This window comes from Zingiber officinale, chromosome 2B (assembly GCF_018446385.1).
Source record: "Zingiber officinale cultivar Zhangliang chromosome 2B, Zo_v1.1, whole genome shotgun sequence".
NCBI classification, from domain to species: domain Eukaryota; kingdom Viridiplantae; phylum Streptophyta; class Magnoliopsida; order Zingiberales; family Zingiberaceae; genus Zingiber; species Zingiber officinale.
In genome coordinates this window covers 137,332,249-137,354,603 of record NC_055989.1, presented here as the reverse complement: position 1 = coordinate 137,354,603, position 22,355 = coordinate 137,332,249, and the positions used below count along the sequence as shown (strand labels likewise).

Genomic DNA, 22,355 nt, shown 5'->3' with positions numbered 1-22,355 from the left:
AGACCGATCCAGGTTGTCTGGATCGGTCAACAGACCGATCCAGTGACGCCAAGGCTATCTGATCGGTCTGGTGACCGATCAATAACCACACAGAATGTTTCTGTGGGATATCTGATCGGTCTGGTGATCGATCAGTAATGAAACAGAAGGAAGCAAGGCGATCTGGGAGTTGGGGATCGGTCTGGGGACCGATCAGCCTAGGGACTGATCGGTCCACAGACCGATCAGGAGATTCCCGGACCGATCAGGATGGAGCCTGATCGGTCCAGGCCTAGCCGTTGCGACACAACGGCTATCTCTGCTTCATCTGTTTTCGTCTGTTCTTCTTCGCAGGTTGCAGGGAGATACCAGATGATATAAGGCCTCTACAGTGAAGAACGAAAAAAAACACTGGAAGAGCTGCTTCTGCTAATTCTTCTTCTTCCTCTTGAGCTTTGCTGAGCTCTCGGTTTGCTGAAGCTTCGCGTGAGCTTCAGTTCCAGATTTGATTTAAACAGATTTCTTCTTCATTATGGATTTTCTCTGCTTCCTGCAGTATAACAGCAGGATCCTCTTCTTCCAAAATTACACTTCTTTTGGTTTATACTGGTAGATTTACAATATTTCTGGTAGTTTGATAATATCTCAGTACTGATACAGACTCAAAATACTGCTGTATAGAGAAAATATTTGAACATTCGGGATATCATCTCCCTACCCGACGGGATCCCGAACATTCGGGTCCCGACACTTGTCGGGTACGGGATCGGGAGAAAAAATTGATTCCCAATTTTTATCGGGACGGGAATTGGGTAAGATTGTTACGGGACGGGTCCCTACCCGATTCCAACCCTACTTCCACCACTTTGCCATGGCATTGATGGCCCGCCACCTAGGGAATCATCCTACCATAGCATTGATGGCCTCCACCTGGGGAATCGTGCTACAAAGCGACCAACAAAGCAATCATTAGGGGTGTGCAATCAACTCGTCAAATCGACCAACCCATTTATACCGATCCGAACCGAACCAAAAAAAAATAATCCACCGGATATAGGCCCAAATGTAGGGTTCTGATATTGCATTATCTGATCTAGTAGGGTCGGATAATTTTTTATCCCAATAACTGAACCAACCCGATCCGTGATCACCCCTATTTGTAGCAACTACTATTAATAAGCTGCTACACGTTGTAGCAGCTACTGCCGATAAGCTGCTACATGTTATAGTAGTTATTTCCGATTAGCTGCTACAACGTATAATGAGTAATGTCTATTATCATTTTTAAATATTTTATTTTTTTTGTTGTACTTATATTTATATTTTATATTTCATTGGATATAGGGTCGGATATCCAAATAACTGGCAACCCGTCAGATATTTGATACATAAGAATCTTCATATATAAGACGATATTACATTATCTGATCTAATAGGGCCGAATAATTTTTTACCCCAATAATTAAACCAAGTCGATCCATGATCACCCCTAACAATCACCCACCATAGCCTTAATTGTGTATACATCGTTCATCTCCAAGGCAACCCGCACAATAGTTTGTTGCATAAATTGTAAAGCGTTCTCTTGATCAAATAACATGTTTGATGAGAATAGGTTTATCCACTTATTTTGTTCATTGACCCCCCACCCCCCCAAGTTTTGGTTTGCAGCCGATTGTCTTGTTTGCTTTGGTGGTTGGGTTGTTGCAGCCCGTCTCGTCTCCGTCCTGACTGCCTATTCCTCGCCATCTTTGCCAAGGGAACAAAGATAGTAAGTCATCAAAATACAACTCTTGATCAATCTAACCAACAACCATATGTCAAAATGTTCATCCCTTCTATTTGTCAACAATGAAAGAGTACCAAAATGCATTGGGTGTGACCAAGCTGAACTGTTGAATTTCTCAAGTTTTTTAAACAAAAAAAATCATCTATGAATTTTGATAATTTTAAAAGTGTTTTGTAATTTCAAAATAATAAAATATTTAACATATTTTTAAAAAATAATTTTTTGAATTTTTGAGAATGTTAGAAGTTCATTTTATAATTTTCTGGATCCTTTTTTGTGACTTTTCAACTTTTTTTTTTTTACGTATCTACTGTGTCAATAAATTTAAGATGAAATAACTACTATAAAGGAAAAGGGCGCCTCTCATTTAAATTCCAACCGTAGAAGCGTATGATGTTTGGTTGATGCCGTTGACATAAAACAAATGGATCTCATGCATTGATTACTTTTAACTGCTGTGACACGCCACATGCATCCTTTGTTCAATACCATAACTTGCACTCGATAATGCCCGTTGTTGCAATTGAAGTTTCTCTAAAACCAGTTGGTGCGGTAGAATACAAGAGAAAATTCATCAAGTAGCCCACGAAATTGGTGCAACTTTATCCTACAATTGAAGTTTATCATCAATTTCCACCATAGTTTCAAATTACTGAGTTCCGCTTGCTCTGCCATTAATGACAAATCAACAGAACCATGCTTGTTGTAATGTTTTAATAATGTTATCGAGAGAGTAAGGTACATAAAATTTGATCAACACAGCAATTGACCGTGTCACATCATGGACATAATTATAAAGACAAATACATCTATTAGAAAGTCCCAAATAATTGTAATCAAGGGAGGAAAAGGAATAGCTCCGGATAATTTTCAACATGCTCGTGTAGGTTCCATTTCAGCTTGACAGTTGACACTTGCAAAGTAGGCTAACAGTAAGTTGCATGGAAATGGTTGGCTAAAAGGAGAATGTCAAAGAAAGTACTCCGGGAAAGACCACATGATGAATTTTGCAAATATGTCAGACTCAAGAAATTCTATGTGTGCAGCACGGCCAATGTAGGTGTTCAAGTTTTTTGCTTGAGAAGATGTGTCAAAATTCACATCACACCGCATAAACACTCGCCTTTCATGGGAGGGAGCGCGTATCTGATCCAAGCAATTGTTGAGCATTTCCATGAAAATATGTGCCTTCTTTGATTGATCCAAGGAGGCTGCCGGGCACAATTCGATTCTGGCAGAATGATAAGGAACGTAACCATCCTGGAAGAAGCACCAAAACCATACAATCAGCTCAGAAAACATTCATTGTGTAAAACTTTTTATAGTTAAAAATGCAGCAGAAGAAGAAAATAGTAAGCGCTTGAGCATTAAAAGTCAACAGCTTTAGAATAAACTAACCTTATGTTTGGTTCATGAAATGAAATTGAAAATGAATACAATTCCTTGGAATTAATTGGTAGAATAAGTGATTGAAATACATATTTTTTCAATTTGGTAAACAAAATGGAATAAATGGATCATTTTTCATCCCAGTGTTTAATTTGTAGAAAGTTTTTCTCTTTGATGATAAAATATTTCAACAAGCTACATGCACTTACTCGCTCAGCCATCTTTTCTAATCAATTCACCAATATAAGTTGGAACCCATACAATTCACCCAGTTTACTTTATGAAGCCCCTCTGTTGGTGCAATCGTGCACCAAGTGGTTTGCTATGATCAAAAGTTTTGATGTTTGAGCAAAAGATTTAAGTTAGGTTTTTCCCTAGGTATTTGATATGTGTGTTTCAATATTTAGAGATCTCATGGCTCAACGAGGTAAGTATATGGATGATGGCTTGGTGTGACCAATGTGGCACACTCAATGGCTTGAAGGTCCAAAGAGATTAGAGAAAGATGGTTTGGGACATCTGAGATTAGAGTCATGACCTGATTGATAGTTCAATGGATTGAAGTTTGTAGAGTTCGGAGAAGGTTATATGAGGTAGATCGAGTTACTGTAGATGAGGAACATCGAGATAATGAGGATGACAGCCATTGGGGGTGGACTACATAGGCATGAGGCATGAGGCATGAGGCATGAGGCATGAGGCATGAAGGATGACACTAGGGGTGTGTTTGGTTCAAGTTGTCATGTATAACCTTGGTTATGTGATTACCAAACCTTGGTTATGTGAATACTTGGTAATCACATAACTAAGATTATGGTGAATAAAATATAACCTAATATTGTTTGGTTTAACTTAGGTAATGTAACGAAAACTTGTTTGTTTGAAGGTTTTAATATATAACTTGGTTATGTTTTTTTAACTTTATTATTATTCTTTTTAACTTTACGATTTTCTCCTTTTTTTGTTTTTGTTTTTGATGTTCGTTTTTTATAAGTTTATGTTTTTCATTTTTTTCCTTCTTTTAATTTTTTTAAGTTCATTTTTCTCTTTTTAGTTTACATTTTTTTATTTTTTTTTACATTTTGTTTAGTTTACGTTTTTCTTTTTTTTCTTTTTTTAATTTACGTTTTTCTCTTTTATTATTATTATTATTTAAGTTTACGTTGTTTTTTACTTTAAAATAAAATTTTCGGTATAAAAGGTTTTAGGAGTATTTTTGGTTAAAAAATTTCGTTAAACCCAAATCAAGAAAAACCTTACTTTTCTGAGGTTTTCCGATTTCAGGTTGCATGCCCCTTTTGTTGATGTGTCGAGCATGGATCATTACTCAGGAATCGCTGATTACCTAAACTAAACAGGATTTTCGTTGATAACCTTGGATAGATAACCAAGGTTATCAAGAATAACCCCCAACTAGAAGTCATAGGAAATAGTGACTTCAAGGTTGGCGAAATAGAGTTAGTTAAACCATATTTGAAGCTTTGTAATTCTCTTAGCCTTCCTCTCTTGTAATTTTTGTAATCCTCCTCTAGTAATTGACTTTCTGGGAGTAATCTACTAACGGATCATAAATCATGGAGTAGGAGCTTAAGAGTTGTCGAACCAAGTTAAACAATGTGTTAGCGATTGTGGTAAGTGTGCGTTTATGTTTTCATACCTGTTACGCTAATCCTTTTCGTGACCTTGCTATCAATGCAAAAGTAGATAGAATAGCAGTTATAGGTTAACGTTCACTATTCACCCCCTCTAGTTGATCATTCATTCTTAACAAGTGGTATCAAAGCATAGTGCTCTTTATTAGACTAATCGCCAGAAAGGCAGATTTAAGTTGGCTAAAAGGCAAGGAAACTTCCATCATGCGCCGAAGACTATGAAATCCCACCATACCATAAAAATTTTGGATTTTAGAAGGATTGAGTGGAGCATTGGTTTTCAATCAACTGTGGAAAAAGTTCCACCATGCTTTGGAGGTATACATGACCTAGAGATGAAGAGGGCATCAAAATTAAGAGAAAAGATAGAACTGAGTGTTGGGACCTTGACGCTCGCTAGAGGGGGGGTGAATAGCGTCTCACCCAAATCGATCGCTTCTTCCTACACTTGTTAGTTACACAGCGGAAATACAAACAAACACGTAGAAAGCTAATCTAAATACAAGACAAGAAATGCAAACCAAGCTACACGATCATTTAACGTGGTTCGGAGATTAGGGCTCCTACTCCACGGCTGTCCGTAAGGTGGACGATCCCGATCCGTTGGTGGATGACTCCCCGGAAAACCTTTGGCTAGCTCAAGCTCCTTGTCGGTGGAGAAACCTCACCACAAACACTTGAATACAAGCACACCGATCACACGAGGGATTGGGAGACTCTAATAGGCTTTAACCAAGTCTATTTCGTCAACCTCAACCAAGCTCCCAAGTCTTGGTTATATAGGTCACAGGTTGGAAAATCCCGCTTACCAGTCGACTGCCAAAACCATCAGTCGACTGCCCTCTATGGAAATTCGATCGTTACAGCCCAACGGCTCGATACCAACCCTCTGTTCGCTTCCAGTCGACTACACCAGTCGACTGCTACAATAACACTACAGTACTTCTACAGTAACCCTAATCCTAGGATTTTACCCCCGAGTACATTCACTCAGTACTCGTCCTCGCCCGACCAATCTAGACCTAGCCTTCTAGCCTCCTCCATCAGGCTTGCGTCCCTCGGATGTCTCCCCATCCTTCACGTCTTGCCTTCTGGAGCTTTCATCGGCCTTGTCATTGTTGTCGGGTCTTCCTTTGTCAAGACGTCGCACCTCCAGGACTTCATCCATTGTCAAGTCACACTTGGACTTACGTTGCCAAGACTACATGCTTGGACTTACACCGCCAAGACTCATCCTTGGACTTTCCTCCTTTGCCAAGATCACACTTGGACTTTCCTTGTTGTACCTATATCCTACACACTCACAATGCGTATTAAATACAACAATAAACCTAACTTAAACCTTTGCCCAAACATCAAAATTTAGGGTACCCAGATTGCTCCAACACTGAGTGCCAATTGAAGTCATATGACAAGAATAAGATCATTTAGAATTTTCTAATGTTGGTGGTGCCCAAGAGGAAGAACTTGGACGAGATAGACGAAGTTTGTAAAGATGCAAGAGATTTGTAAAAGGAAATTGTGCATATTCTTTAAAGGCCCGAGAGAAAGGGGAAAGTCCACCATGAGCCAATTAAGAAAGCGTAGGAAAGTGACGAGGAATCCGAAATTCCACAAGTGGTAGAAGAGGAATAAAATAAAAGTTATAGACTTTCTACATTGGATGGATCAAGTGGGGAACCATCCACCTCTCCAAAAGTTGAAGAAAAGTCCATATTGTCAAGGAGAAGCTGGAGATTTGAACACCACCAGTACAGAGACAAGAGGCCATATTGTATATTTTGAGTGCAACCAAAAATGTAACCTATAAGAATAGGTGACCGATTGCCAATAAGGCAAGAAAAGTAAAGGAGATAATTCCTAAAGTTGGTAAATTGAATCATGTTTCATTTAAATCCAAGTTGTAGGAAAAAGGAAACCAAGAACAAGCATATATCATTTGTTTCATGTGTGGAGAAAGAGGACACTAACATATGAAATGCCTAAGGAAGGAGAGGTGAAGACGAAGAAAATGAGGAGTCAGAAGGATAGATGCTCATGTTAAGGGGGAGCACCAAAAGTAAAAGGGGAGGCAATCCCTAACTTGAACTTTAAATAATTTTAGCCATTTACATACACAAAACTCTGGTTTCAAATATCATGATAGGTCTAGGGTTAGAATTCTTGATAACTCTAGAAAGAATTTTCATGATAGGGGTTACCTTACCTAATATTAGGAAGGTAGAGAAGAACCTAGGCAGATAACTAAAGAAGGGTAGACACATGCTTAGGAATAGTTCTAGGAACATCTAAGAGGCACACGACAATTCTAGGATGAGAAAACTAGAATTGACAAACCATACCTTAAGGGAAAATCTTGTGGACCTAGCCTAGAGAAGTTTGTTAATGGGCCTAAAATCTTAGATGTAATGCTTGGAAGACAAAGGCCCAAGCATGATAGATCGAGTTTGGCATTTTGATCGTGGTATTCGATTATGGTTAGGAGATTGTTTAGAGAGAACCATGCCACAATGACATTTGGATCTAAAAGGATGGCTAACGTTGGTAGCTCTCTAGGTCTTTAGATCCCAAACAAGGATACTTGGGATACTAGAAAGACTCCATAAGATGTGTCAATGGGTTTGGAGATAAATAAAAATCCCAATCCTTGGAGATTGGCACATTAAAGGGGAGTTTCATCCATGGAACATATGACAAATGCTCATGAAGTATGAAATTGAGATCCAATTTATGGTATGCCAAATTAATTGATGCAATGGCCGTATTTCAGTTTGGGTTTGGTAGATACAATGGATGAAAGCCAAAATATACAATTCTAGATCAAGGCTCATTTAAATAATTTAACTAGTTTTGGGTTTTATTTCTAATTTGAGATAGTAAGGATTTTTGGAGAAAATTCATTTTCCAAGTGGATATGGGTTAGAAAAACTTCTTCGCAAAATTTAAGAATTTTCGGAGGTTTGTATAATTTATAGAGTTTCTAACAATGGTATGGTTGAATTTTATAGAAACCCTATTTAGAAACTAGTTAATTAGAAAAGCATAGGAGGATGTATACCTCCAAAGCTTGGTGCTAAAAAGATGAATATAGAGTTTCAACATAGGGAAATGGCCATGGAACTTATGATTCATGTAAGGAAGCCATTTAGGGTATTTCAATTCAAGTTGAGGATCATTATACATGAGATCACTAATTAGGACATATTAGTGCATCTTTTTGATATATGGCAAGGGGGAGAATAAAGACAAAGTTTAAGCGGTAAATCTTATTCTAGATTCTCTTAAGTTGGGACTAAGAGGAACCTGATTTGAAACTTTGAGGGAGAAGAGAGAAAAGGTTATGGGAACCTTGTTCTCCTCTAATGATGGATTTGAAAATTTCCTAGCTCTAAGGAGAGCTTAGGTGAAGGGGAAGCCTAGGAGTAGGCCTCAGTGCATAATATTGTGTTCATGGCATGTGCATGAGCATTTTGATGTTGTTGTTTTGGTTTTTTTAACTTAAATGGATTGTCAAACATCTAAAGAGATTGTTGGTGCAATTGTGCCCCAAGTGGTTTGGTGTGACCTTAAGTTTTGATATTTAGGCAAATGGTTTAACTCATGCCCTATGTATTTGATACATGTATTTAAGTGTGCAAAAACTTGCAGGAACACATGAAACTTGGACAACTCGTGGCTCGAAAAGGTTGAGCATATGGTTGATAACTTGGTGTGGTCAAGGTAGCAATCTCAATGGATTGGAGGCTTGAAGAGATCAGAGAAGGTTAGTATAAGACATCCAATGGACCATATGACCAAGAGCACTGAGGTGGTGTTGCAACAACTCTACAATGATGACTTGGCACGACTAGGTTAGCAACTTGATGGCTTGAGATCCGTAGAGATCATGGAAGGTTACATGTAGTAGACTGAAGGACCACAAAACGAGGAGCATAGAGGCAACGAAGATAATAACCATTAGAGGCGAACTACGTAGGTATGAGGCATGAAGGATGGCATGTGGAGAAGCCATGGGGTCAGATGCATTTGAGGGATATATAAGCTAATAGGAGATGATCGAGGGTGAAGTCAAGCTACAACAAGTAAGACTCTGGTGAATTAAGCATTGAGTGACATATATCTATAGGGACGAGGGTAGAAATCAACATAGGTAGACTCAATCTTAGAAGTGGTTGGAGTTATTGGTGTCTAGAAAACTCAATACTTCAAGGTGTTCTAAGGTTTATGGTTTGAAGAGTCAATTGATGATGTACATCAATGACTAGGGTAATTGATTGGCTCTAAGAAGCCAACGAAAAGAATGATTTTGTTCGTAGTTGAATCGATTGAGCAGTCAACTAATACCTACAGTTGAATGATGGTAAGTGAAGAGTGAACTGCTAGTTGATGTGGAAAGCAAAAAGGAGCAATTAGTGTGCAACAACGCTTGGATCACAACGGAGCAGTTGATTGATGATGCACTAGGCAGCAGATAGACTTACAGTAAGGTTTCAAAGGCTATAAAAGGATGGTTTTGGGGTGGATTCAAGGTTAACGAAATATAGTTGGTCAAACGTTATTAGAAGCATTGTAATTCTCTTAGCTTTTCTCTCTTGTGATCTTTGTAATACTAGTACATGTGCATATAAGAGTTTTCTCCAACTCTAGTAGTTTACCAAGAAGGACAAAGTAGTGGCTTTCCGAGAGTGATCTACCAACACATCATAATCTATAGAGTAGGGGCCTGGGGCTGCTCAACCATGTTAAACAAACTCTTAATGATTGTGGTAAGTGTTTTTATGTTCACATTTCCATTGCACTAATTTCCACTGCGCTAATCATTTTTGTGACATTGCTAGAGCAAAAGTCGATAAAATCACTAATGATCGCTTTTCACCCCTATAGCTCAGCTATCAGGTCCTAACAACCTAACCCCACCTAATCAACATGGCCTGACACTCAGACCACACAAGCTCCCTTTGCTTGTCCAATCCACTTCACCTTGATGTCCAGCAAGCCCCCAGTCTACTTGACTGGTTAAACATGTTAGGCCCATTTGAACAATTCAATCCACGCAACCCATTCACCTCCATATGGTTCACTCAATCAATTCAGCATGTTCAAAATATATATTTTTACAGAATTAAACAAAGTAGCAATATACATTCTTTGGAAAAATAAAATAGAGCAGCAACAAGTATTCATTTGAATCGATTAAAGAAATAGCTAAGAGTGGATGATTATTGTATTTTTAAAATTGATTATAACATATTTATCTCATGACAATACATAAGGAATAGCAAACTATTTCTATGAATCAAATGCAATAATGTTTAATTAAAGGTGAAAAATACTATATGATAGCATAAGCAAACTCTACCCATTTAGCAGAGGGCCAAAGATGAATGCAATGAGAAATAAAAGGACAAGTTCCTCACTAGAAAGATTTTTTATCACGTAATTTAACATGAAGAAGAAAGAAGTGACAAGAATTCACAAAACCATTTGGAAGTAGTCAACTATGCAGTGTCATATTTAGGATTAATTAGGGGTTAAATTGAGTTTTAATGCTTGAATTGAATGATGTGATGGTGAATTAAGGCTTTTAAAGACTATTTTAGTGGTTTTGAGGTTAGATTAGTTATTTAATATAACTTAGGTGGAGATAAAATTGGGTTAGCATTTGGCTCAATTTAAGCTCAAATCAAAATCTAATTTGGTTGAGTGAGAGTTGAATTAATGCTGGACTAGTTTGACCAGTGAATTATAGACTAGGTTACTTGGTTCACAATGATCAATTTTAAGTTGGATTTTTGGTATTAGAATCCATTCCTCCTCTTCATTCTCCCAATCATGTGAAGCTTCTCCACTACCCTCAGTTCAAAGCATGCCCCAAACTCTCTCCCTCGTGATCCTTCTTGTCTCTATTCAATGCACATCGCTTGGAGCTCAAGTATTGTCATGCCACTCAAAGCTTATCACAAGTGTTTCCCCTCACTCCTACATGCTTGCCCAATGCTCATCTAAGAGCTCACAGTCTGCCTATGTTGTGCATTGCTTGTGTTGCTCACCGCATGACCATCACTGAATGCCAACATCAACACCCAATAGACAAACCCCTCTTCCTCCTCTCTTTCTGCAGAAGCAATAAAAGGACACCTTTATCCCTCCTATCTTCTTTGTCCTTTGGCAACAAGTTTGTGTTCCCAATAGTAAAAGGTTGGCCTTACTCACCATGTAAAGTCTTATTTTGTGCAGTTCTTACTTTGCTATATATAGAGGTTGTTAAATGTACCCTCACTTGCCTTTTTCCCTAGCAGCTCTTGAGTGAGAATTGATGTCAGTAGTAGTGAGGAAGCAATCTTCTCCAACTTTAGCAATCTATTTGGCCTTTAAAATTATCATAATGCATGCGGGTAGGTTCTTCTTTGGGAATAGTCATAAGGGTAATTGTAGTAAATGCTCGACGCACCTAACCCAATGAAGAATTTTAAGTAGCTTGCTTTTGCTTATGTTATTTTGTTGGACTCAATTTATTACCCTTTGATTATGCCATCAGGTAAGTTAAGATGTACACATTCCTTTTATGGTGATTATGTAACCATTGTATTTGTTGTTGCATTTGATGTGGTTCCATAGGCAATAATGTAATAGTTTATTTATTCTGATGCATTAGAATAATCTAAATCATTTATGTTGGTCATGGTTTAAAATCTCGAACATTGTCAACATAGTTTTTGTATTTTTTTTAAATATAAAATATATTAATTAAAAATAAAAAATATAATCTAAATATTTAAAAATAAAAGATATAAAAAATAATATTATAAATATATATATATATAAAATTAATATGATAATTTTATTAGGCTTATTTAAATTATCCTAGTTTAGCTAGTTGATTAAAATTATTAAAGGCTAAATTTATTATTGAGCCCAAGTTAAATTGCTTTCGTCGTCCTTGTTCTCCGACGACCACGAGCACGTTAGCCTGCACGTCGCGTCCGAACTTGTCGCCGGGCCTGGGCAATGTGTCCGAACGCATCGTCAGGGTCGGGCAATGTGTCTGGACGCGTCGCCAAGGCCGGGTGACATGTCCAAATGCATTGCCAGGGTCGAGCGCGAGCAATTCGTCGTCGGACGTGTCGCTTGGATGCGTCGCACGAGCCCAACAACGCATTGTCAGACGTGTCACGCGAACCCGACAACACATCCGGACGCATCATCGAGATCGTGTGATGCTTCCAAACTCGTCGTCTGACTTAGCGACGAGTCTGGAAGCATTGGTGAGCTCGTGCGACACATTCGGATGCGTCGTCTGGCTCGCGCGACGCTCTGGACACGTCGCAGAGCTCGCACAACATGTCCGGATACATCGCCAGGCTCATGCGACGCTTCCGAACTCGTCACTAGGCTCACGTGAGTGTCTAGACTAGTCGTCAAGCTCACACGACGCATCTAGACACGTCGTTGGGCTCGCACAATGCTTCTGGAAACATCGTCGGGCCCTCACGACTCGTCGCGGCATGTCGGGGTTGTGCTGGTACCAATCCGTGGGTGGAACAAGATGTCTCATCCATATCAGGTGAAACAAAACGAGATTTGAAACCATGCTGTTGGTGCATATTTATGAGGCAAATAGTTAGATTCAGTGTCCGAGGCTAATAGGGCATAATCTAAATTTGGATGAATTTCTAGCAGATATGGATTTCCATAATGGATCGATATATAATCATGTGCCTTTTCACCTATAGGATGACATCAAAACTGTTCTAATAGTTGTACTGGTCTTATCACCTCGATCATATATTGGTCATGTTAATAGTAAGTTTTAATAATGTTTTATACGAGATATGAATAAACCATCTAGTACAGAACAAGTCTAAAATTTAATACCTGTCTCAAACTCAAGTTGCTTATTATATATGTAGTTTAGACTGAAGATAAAGGAATCATTCCTTTGCATGAGTCTTGGTGAGTAGATCAACTATCTATTCCATAGTTGTAATATAAGGAAGATCAATAATCTTTGTTTAAGTCATATAAAATGATAGTCAATCTTAATATGCTTAATCCTCTCATGAATCACATCATTGCAACAGATCTCAATTGCACTTTTATTATCAGAATAGAGTTGATTTAGAAAGTCTAACTCTCACGTCTACTAAACATTACAAAGACAAACAACTTTAGTTGAGGTATGAGTTAAGACATAATATTTAGCTTTGGCATTAGATCCAGATATAATAGATCTTTTTTTCTCTTTCAAGAAATGAGAGAAGACCCTAAGCAAATGCAAAAAATTGTGGTGAACTTATCATCAATGTCATCTACTCAGTCTGACTTTAGAGTATGTAAATCAAGCGGAGATGCTCTATATTGCAACCCTTAGTGTATCATCCTTTGATACATTAAAGAATATGCAACACAACTGCATAGTGAGAGGACTTAGTGCAGCACTAAATTAGCTTACAATATGTATGGCATAACTGATTAAATGCTGAGTAATTGTGAGGTAACTGACTTACCAACTGTCTATATCAAGAATGATTAGAAAGAAGAGTCCTATTAATAGAGTAAAGCTTGGCATTGAATTTCATGGGTGTATCCACAATTTTATTATCATAAATATTTGCTCAAGATAATAGCTTAGAAGCATATTTAGCCTTAGAAAGAAGTACTTTACATAATTTCTATTGCCAAAAAGTAACAAAGTGAATCAACATCTTTCAATTTGAAGGAGGGAACGTTCTTAGGGTTAAATCCCTTCAGGGCAATCGTCTATAGTAATTATGTCATCAACATATAAAACAAGTACAAAACTATTAAAAAAAAGTTCAAACAAATATTTCAGACTCATACTTGTGTATAAGTACATCGCAACATAATTAAAGAAATTTTCAAATGACTTTGGTAAGACCATACAAAGCTCATCATTACTTTATGTTAGTTCCTTGAGCGATTGAGATGGAGATCTCTATAACCCCAAGTGGTATGAACCATGATTGTTTTGATGTTTTATAAAATTAGTTTAAGTTAGATCTTGCTCTCTATATTGATGTGTATGTCTAAGTGTGTAGGGACTTAGGCGAACACTCAGATACTTGATGACTTAGAATCCAATGGAGTACGGTGAAGGATGGTATGGGACACCTGAGGGACCGAAAAGGATGAGGAGAATCGGGGATAACAATATCTTGGTAGAAGATGACGATACAAGGAATTGTGGAAGAGTACTCCGATGGAGCAAGAATAACACATGGGATATGAGTTAGAAGGTCTCGATGCATCCGAGAGATAAGAAGCCGACAGGAAGTCTGCACGAGATAAGCTAATGAGATGACTTGAGTGACCTATACTCGAGACAAGGTGACTCAACCTTAGGCTAACCCAAGCATAATTAATGAAGTTAGGAAGTTCGGGTTACTGAAATAAGGATTTTAATTGATCAGATCTTCCGGTTGACCGAACCAGCAAGTCCGATCAATTGGTGCACAGTAAATATCCATTATCTATATCGCAAGATTCGAATCAGACCACCAAATATCATGAATGGGCAAACAGAAGCCACATGGAAGTTGATCCATCAGTGTAAATCCGATGTAAGCGATATCAGGCAATCGATGAACAGGATCAAGCTATTGAATACCATGTGGGATGCGAACCAGAATAGAGTTTTGAGCTTACCAAGTAGTTCGGGCGATCAGAAGGATGCCATGTCAGCAACGGTAATGAGTGAAGACCTCTTCATGGATGAGATAAATCTGCCACATCAGTAGTTTCTGGTCGACCGAATAGAGATTTTCGATCAACCGGGCGTGCCATGTCAACACTTGACCAAAGTCTATAAAAGAGGCGAGGAGCTCACGTTTGAGATACCACACACCCACAACACTGTATTCGAATTAATTGTGTTGTATTGTTTCCATTCTTCTTCCTCCTTATACTTCTAATCCATGTAAGTGGTTTCTCCACATCCAACACCTTACTGAAGAGAAGAAGGATAGTGAATTGACGAATCTGTTCATAAGCCTTGGATGTAGCAATTCTAGGGGATTGTGAACCAAGTAAATCCTCATGCCCCTTCTATTATGTTTGTTATTTATTTGATTAATGTACGTGTGGCTTTGCTATGCAATTAGGAAGAGAAAAGGAAGCATTTAATTTGCAAGTATGCTATTCACCCCCTCCCCCTCTAGCAATCATTAGTGCTTCTGCACTCATATTTTACATATTTAATTAGAATTATGGCGAGATCATATAAACTTCTTTAGCTAGGCGTTTATGAAGAAAGGCATTCTTAACATCTAGCCTATCAAGATGTCACTTCTAAGATGTAACAACTTCTATGACAGTATTAATGGATATCCTATGAGCAAATGGTGCAAAAGTTTTTTTATAATCTATTTTATAATCTTGAGCAAAGCCTTTTACTACAAGACAAACCTTATAAAAATCATGCTTCTATCGACTTTAGTCTTCACCTTACAAATTCATTTTCATCTAATTGTTGACTTGCAAGAAGGAAGGGTGACGAGACCCCATGTGGTAGTTTTCTCAAAAGTGATAAGTTTCTCTTCTAGAGCTTTTTGCCATAAAGGACTAAAAATAGCTTCACAATATGTGAGAGGTTCAGGACAATAAGTAGGAGGGTTATTGTGAGTTGAACATATTGGATAACAATGAGTAGGCTCATCATGTGTGGGCACATTAAACATCACTATTTTCTTCTCCTTGGCCAGCTAATCATCACTGTTTTGGATGTTTTGTATTGTTGTTGTAGTGGATGGAAATGGATTGAGAATAGGTGGAGAACTAGGAAATTGATGGAAAGGCAACGAAAAGAAGGGAATCTTTTCCTAGAAGGTGACATGTTGAGAGATGCAAGGTTTTTGTGATTTAGGATAATGACACCTATACTCTTTTTGATGAATGTCATTTCCCAAGAACACATGATTTTTTTAGAGTTAACTTACCATGCTCTTGTTTTTAAACTGGAATAAAACAAGTGCATCTAAAATTAAAAAGTGACTACAGTTTAGTGAAGTGTGAGCAAATGTAGAATATTGATTGAGAACTTGAGTTGAGATGATTTATGAAATAGATGATAGTATTCAAACCATGGTTTAAAATCTCGACCCGTGCCGAGGTTTCGGTCCTGGACCGGAACGATACGGTTTCGGTATCGTATCGTGTCGTGCCGATATAGTTTCGGTATTTTTAAATATATAATATATTAATTAAAAATAAAATAATCTGGAAATAAATATGAAAATAGATAAATAAATAAATGAAAATTTTATTATAATTTTGTAAAATTAAAATAAATTAATTAGATAATTTTATTAGGGTTTAATAAAGTCTCTTTATATTATCTCAATCATAGCTAGGAGTTGATTAAAGTAATTTATCTAAGTTTTAATTTAAAAAACACCCTGCCACTCCCTGCGTGAGACGAGAAAATCGCGTGACTACGTGGCCGCTGGGTTTGCGCGACTCAAGCGCAGTCGCGGCGGTCTTGTGACCCCTCCACCTCGGACGCAATGGTCGTGCGACCCATCCGCCACGTCCGCGAGGTCTCGCGACCCCTCTGCCGTGGACGCAGAGTTGCGCGACCCCTCCACCGTGGACGCAGGGATCGCGCGACCCCTCCACCGTGGACGCAGGGATCGCGCGACCCCTCCACCGCGGACGCAGGGATCGCGCGACCCCTTCGCGGCAGACACGGGGGTCGGCGACCTCTTTGCTGCAGACGCGGGGGTCGACGACCCCTCCGCGCTGGACGCGGGGGTCGCACGACCCCTTGGCGGTAGACACGGGGGTCGCACCCCCCATTCACGGCGGATGTGGGGTTGCACAACACCTCGCTGCAAACGCCCGGGTCGCGTGACCCTTCCACGCGGTCATGAGGTCGCGCGACCCTTCACGACGGCAGTTGTATCACGCGACACCTTTGCTGCCGCGAGGCCTAGTACCGAGGTCGTGCCGGGCGGTGGGCGGAACAAGATGTTTTGCCCGTTTCGACCGGTACAGCACGATATTTTAATCCCTGATTCAAACCACAATAGATCTTTGAAATAACATATGATGAAAGGAGACTACAAGTAGTCCAACAATATCACAATAGTTTCATTTGAAAACACTATTTTGTTATAGAGTTTCATCACAAGATAATTGTGAGAGAGCACCTTGAGATGCAAAATAAACACTCAAATTCCTTGACATGTTTTTCTCCACCAGTGTGATGTAGATTTTTATTTGAAGTTGGAAATTGCATTTTAATGGTAGATAATTCAATGTAAGTAGTAACAAGATCAGAGAGTGAGAATTTAAGAAATAGATCCATGTAAAAGTAATCAATAAAGATAATATAATATCGAGAAACTCCGATAGAAAAAGTAATGACAGTAACAAATGTCTATAAAAAGACATCATAATTCTAACAATCATATAATGTGTCTATGCATTCAAGCCCCAAGTTGTCCGGTGTGATCTTGAATTTTGATGTTTTGATAAAGGATTTAAGTTAGACTTTGCCCTGTGAATTTGACATGTGTGTTTGAGTGCAGAGGGACTTATAGAAACACAAGTGGAGCTTGGAGAGTGTGTTGGCTTAGTGTGACCAAGGTGGCATGTTCAATGGCCTGGAGGTCTATTGAGATTGGAGGGAGGTCCATTGATATTAGAAAAGGATGATATGAGATATCTGGACAACAAGACGTGGAGCACTAAGGTGGTGCTGGACCAGCTTTGGAGTGATGACCTGGCACGGTCAGGTTGGTAGCTCAATGGAAAGTTGCATGAGGCATGCCAAAAGGTCGTAGGATGAGGAGCATAGAGACAGCAAGGACCAAGGATTGAAATACCGTTCTGTGTGGGTGGCACAGACGGTTTTTACCATTCTGATAGGAAGTGAAACCGGCACCACACGCACAACAATTTTGAATGCGTCATCGCGTGCGTCATGCAACAGAAGGAATCCAGTGCACGAGCCGCGCGATGAAAGGAATTGCGACATACGCACGACAGAAGGAATTACGACAGAAGGAATCAAATAAATTCCTTCTATCCGGAGAGTGGTCACCGCCCGTGTTGCCGCCTTGCGGGATGCCTCCGACGCTGTCGGAAGTGTCGCAGGGGTCCCGAAGGTGCCTCCGCTATTCGTAAAAGCCCAAGGTGTCCCGAAGGCGTCCCGGACGCCTCCGACCACTCTTCGCAAAAGTACCATGTCCTGTCAGACACAAGCAATGCCTTTCCTGTTTCTATTTGAATAGAAAATTAAACCTGTGATTTAATTAATTCAAATAATTCCCAACTTAAGTGTGATATTTGCAATAGATTTTCATAAATCCTAATTAAATTATCTTAATAAAATATATAAAAACTATATTTAAAATTTTTATTAATTGATATTATGAAAAATTAATAAAAATTTTAAATATAGTTTTTATATATTTTATTAAGATAATTTATTAATTGATATTCTGAAAAATTGAAGGGGAGTCTTGGCGTAACTGTAAAGTTGTTGCTTTATGACCAAAAGGTCACGGGTTCGAATCCTAGAAATAGCCTCTTACAAAAAACAGGGTAAGGCTGCGTACAATGTATCCTTCCCTGGGACCTGCATAGCTGGAGCTTCGTGCACCGGATTGCCCTTTTTTAATATTTTGAAAAATTCCTTTTTAACTGTTTCAAATTTTATTTAAAAAATCTTTAAAAAATTATAATAAATCAGATTTATATTCTAATATATTTTTTATTATTTTGTATTTATTCTACTATTTTACTGTTTAATTGATATCCCGATATTTTTTTACTATTTTAAATACATGTTATTTAAATTAATAATTGATTAAATGAATAAATAGTAAATTTATATAATTATTATATATAAAGTAACATCTTTGTGTTAATTTATATACTTATTAGAGATAATATTTTTTTTTAGAATCAATATGAAATTTGGATCTATGAATATTAACATATTTAGGTTTTTACTTTTAGGATTCTGGTTCCCTAAGTAAATGAAACATATATTTTTATCTTAAAATGTCTCTACCTAATCTGCCTAGGAAATATTATCTATCCTTTATTTTAGAAGTTTTGATACAAGTAAGTTTATAATTCCTAAAAAAGCATTTATAATCCTGTGCACTTCTAATCAATCTAAATTGAAAAAGTTGAATTAATATTCTTAGGAAATTGTTTCAAGTTTACTTTATAAAAATGTGTTATAAAAGATTGCTTTCAAGAAGTTGCTCTTTATATACTTAATTTGTAAGTTTACAATGATAAAAACATTCTTCACGTTATAAAATGATGACCATTACCTGGAAATATATATTATTCTTAATTTTTTATAATGCATACGTAATGACACGAAAACAACAATCTTATGATTCAGCTTGGAGACAAGCACGTCGATTAGAGAATCGATTCCATTGGCAATGTTTACATTGCGATATGATTGGGCACGGTGGTAGAGTCACACGCCTAAAACATCTTACTAGTGAATATCTGGATGTTTCTAATTATCCAAAAGTTTTTCAAAAAATTCGTCGTGCAATGAAAGAGAAACTTGATGGTAAAAAAAACATTAAAGTATAAACGACAATGACAACATGAACTTATTGATAGCTGAAGGTCTAAAGAATCAATCTATGATGAATTTGAAGGTCATGGTGAAATTCCAAATAACAAAGATTTTTTAGTAGCTCTCAGTACCTCTCGAACTTAATATAAATATGAGCAAAATATGTCACAAAAGTGGCTCAGCTATGTCAAGATATTAATATATTCTTCTTTCCTTATTTGGTTTTTATATCCCTTGATTATCTCTCTAATTATTATTGTAATTAGAGAGATACTTCTTCCTATATTAGACCCTAAGATTAAGGGATATAATTGTTATAATTATTGTTATGTTCCTTCCTATATTAGTCTTTGGAATCAAGGGATATTATTGTTATAATTATTGTTATACTTCTTCCTATATTAGACCCTAGAATTAAGGGATTTGATAATCCCCTCAAGGTTTATATATTATAATTTTTTTAGAGAATATAGACAAAAATATTTTTTGAAATTCTCCTTTGTTTATTTTGTCATGGTATCATAGCCAAAACTTTGAGATCAATTCTTGTGTCTGGTTTCTTGTCGAGCTCCAAGATCTTAGTGATTTGTTCTTTTTTTCGTGTTCTTCAAGTTTGTTTTCTTAGAACAGATCTCTTAGTACTAGTTTAAATTGAAATCATGTCTTTAGAATGATCTGAACATTTTCTTGTTCAATTTAATGGCAAGAACTATTCTGCTTGGGCATTCCAATTTCAAATCTTTGTCAAGAGAAAGGAGTTGTGGAGTCATATTGATAGGACAAATCCTGCACCTAATAGCGAGAAGGAGGAATATGTGAAATGGGAAGTGAAGGATGCTCAGATTATGTCTTGGATCCTTGGAAGTGTGGAACCCTCCATACTTCTCAATCTCAAACCTTATAAGACCTCTAGAGAAATGTGGGACTACTTGAAGAAAATTTACAACCAAAATAATACAGCACGAAGGTTTCAATTGGAACTCGAGTTGGTTAGCTCAATCAAGGGAGTATGTCAATCCAAGAGTTTTATTCTTCGTTTGGAAATCTTTGGGCCAAGTACACCGATATTGTGTATGCAAGTGTGCCTCCTGAAGGACTCATTGCTATCCCAAATATACATGAGACCAGGCACGCTTAGTTTTTAATGAAGTTAAGGTGGGAGTCTGAAGCAATTAGGTCCAATCTGATGAATGGAGAACCAGTTCCTTTATTGAACATTTGTGTAGGAGAGTTTCTCAAGGAAGAACGACTTATTACATAGGTTGTCTTGGAGCAAAAAGTTCAATATTCTACTCCAATTCAGGTTGCCTACGCTACTCAAGGGAGGTTTAAAGGAAACCAAGAATGACTAATGTTCAGTGCTATAATTGCAAAAGATTCAGGCACATTGCCACTAATTGTACTAAAAAATTATGTAATTATTGTAAGAAATCAAGGCATATCATCAAAGATTGTTCCACTCGGTCTCCAAAGAAATTTGAAACTGCCTACAATATCTCAGTTGGTTCCTCAAATGCCCCTAGTCATGGTCAGTCTTCTATTACTCCTGAAATAGTCCAACAAATGATAGTCTCTGCCCTTTCTACTTTAAGCCTTTCAGGTAATAAAAATTCTAATCCTAAGTCTTGGTATTTTGATTTTGGTACTTCAAATCACATGACCAACACTCCCTTGCCTTTAAATAATGTTAAAAAAATATGAAGGAGATCTTCATATTCATACTGTTGATGCCCGATGGTAATTCCTTACCTATCACAACTGTTGGTGATATTTCACCCTCTTTAAATACTATTTTTGTATCTCTAAAGCTATCTGCTAATCTGATATTTGTCGGTCAATTGGTTGACAACAATTGTATTGTTCAATTTTCAAATTATGGTTGTTTTGTGCAAGATCAAGTATCTGAGAAGATGATCACGAAGAGAACCTAAAGTGGGACGTCTCTTTCCTTTGTTTCAATCTCTCTTTCTGATGTCAAATAATGTTGCTTTTAATGTTGTTCAATGTGATAACCAAGTGTGGCAAAGACGTTTAGGACACCCTAATTCTCATGTGCTTCGAGTCTTGCTTAAATCTGGTTTACTTGGAAATAAAGATTCGACCTCTTGTTCCAATACTGATATTGTTGATTGTGCATCTTGCAAACTTGGCAAAAGCAAAACACATCCTTTTCCATTGCATAAAAACGGTACCACCAAACCTTTTAAACTCGTACATACCGATGTATGGGGTATTGCCCCTGCAATGTCTCATGAACATTACAAATACTTTGTTACATTTATTGATGATTTCACTCATTTTACTTGGGTATATTTTCTTCGGTCTAAAAGTGAGATGTTCTCTGTGTTTAAAGTCTTTCATGCTTTAGTTGAAACACAATTTTCTACCCGAATCAAAATCCTGCAATCTGATTCAGGTGGTGAATATATGTCAAATGAATTTCAATTTTTTCTTCAAAGTCATGGGATCATATCACAACATTCTTCTCCTTTCACTCTACAACAAAATGATGTGGTTGAAAGAAAAAATCATCATCTTCTTGATGTTCACATTCTTCTAATTGAGTCTTATGTTTCCTCTCACATTTTTGGTGTGAAGCTTTATCTACTGCTGTTTATTTGATTAATAGATTACCATCTCCCAACTTGAGTAATGATTCTTCCTACTTTTGTTTGTTTGGGCATGTACCAAATTATTCCAATCTTCATATATTTGGATGTGTTTATTTTGTTCACCTTCCTGCACATGAAAGAAATAAACTTACTGCCCAATTTATCAAGTGTGCTTTCTTAGGGTATGCTAGAACCCAAAAATGATTTCTTTGCTATGATCCTCATACTCGTCGAACTCGTGTCTCTAGGAATGTCTTTTTTAAAAAAAAAAGAAAACAACCCTTGTTTAGTACACAACAGACCTGAGAATTCGCTTCCCTATCTACTTCACCACATTTTCCTGATTCACCAACACTAGTTCC

At 37.5% G+C, this 22,355-nt stretch overlaps 1 protein-coding gene across 1 annotated transcript in view; it reads right to left on the bottom strand.

The window, feature by feature from the left end:
• Positions 1–2,468: 2,468 nt before the first annotated feature.
• The window catches only part of LOC122047414 (protein FAM135B-like), a 61,703-nt gene continuing 41,816 nt past the window's right edge, over positions 2,469–22,355 (bottom strand). Inside the window, exon 15 of the mRNA XM_042608698.1 lies at positions 2,469–3,028. Coding sequence (XP_042464632.1) covers positions 2,738–3,028 — 291 coding nt within the window. The 3' untranslated portion in view covers positions 2,469–2,737. The remainder of the gene's footprint in view (positions 3,029–22,355) is intronic.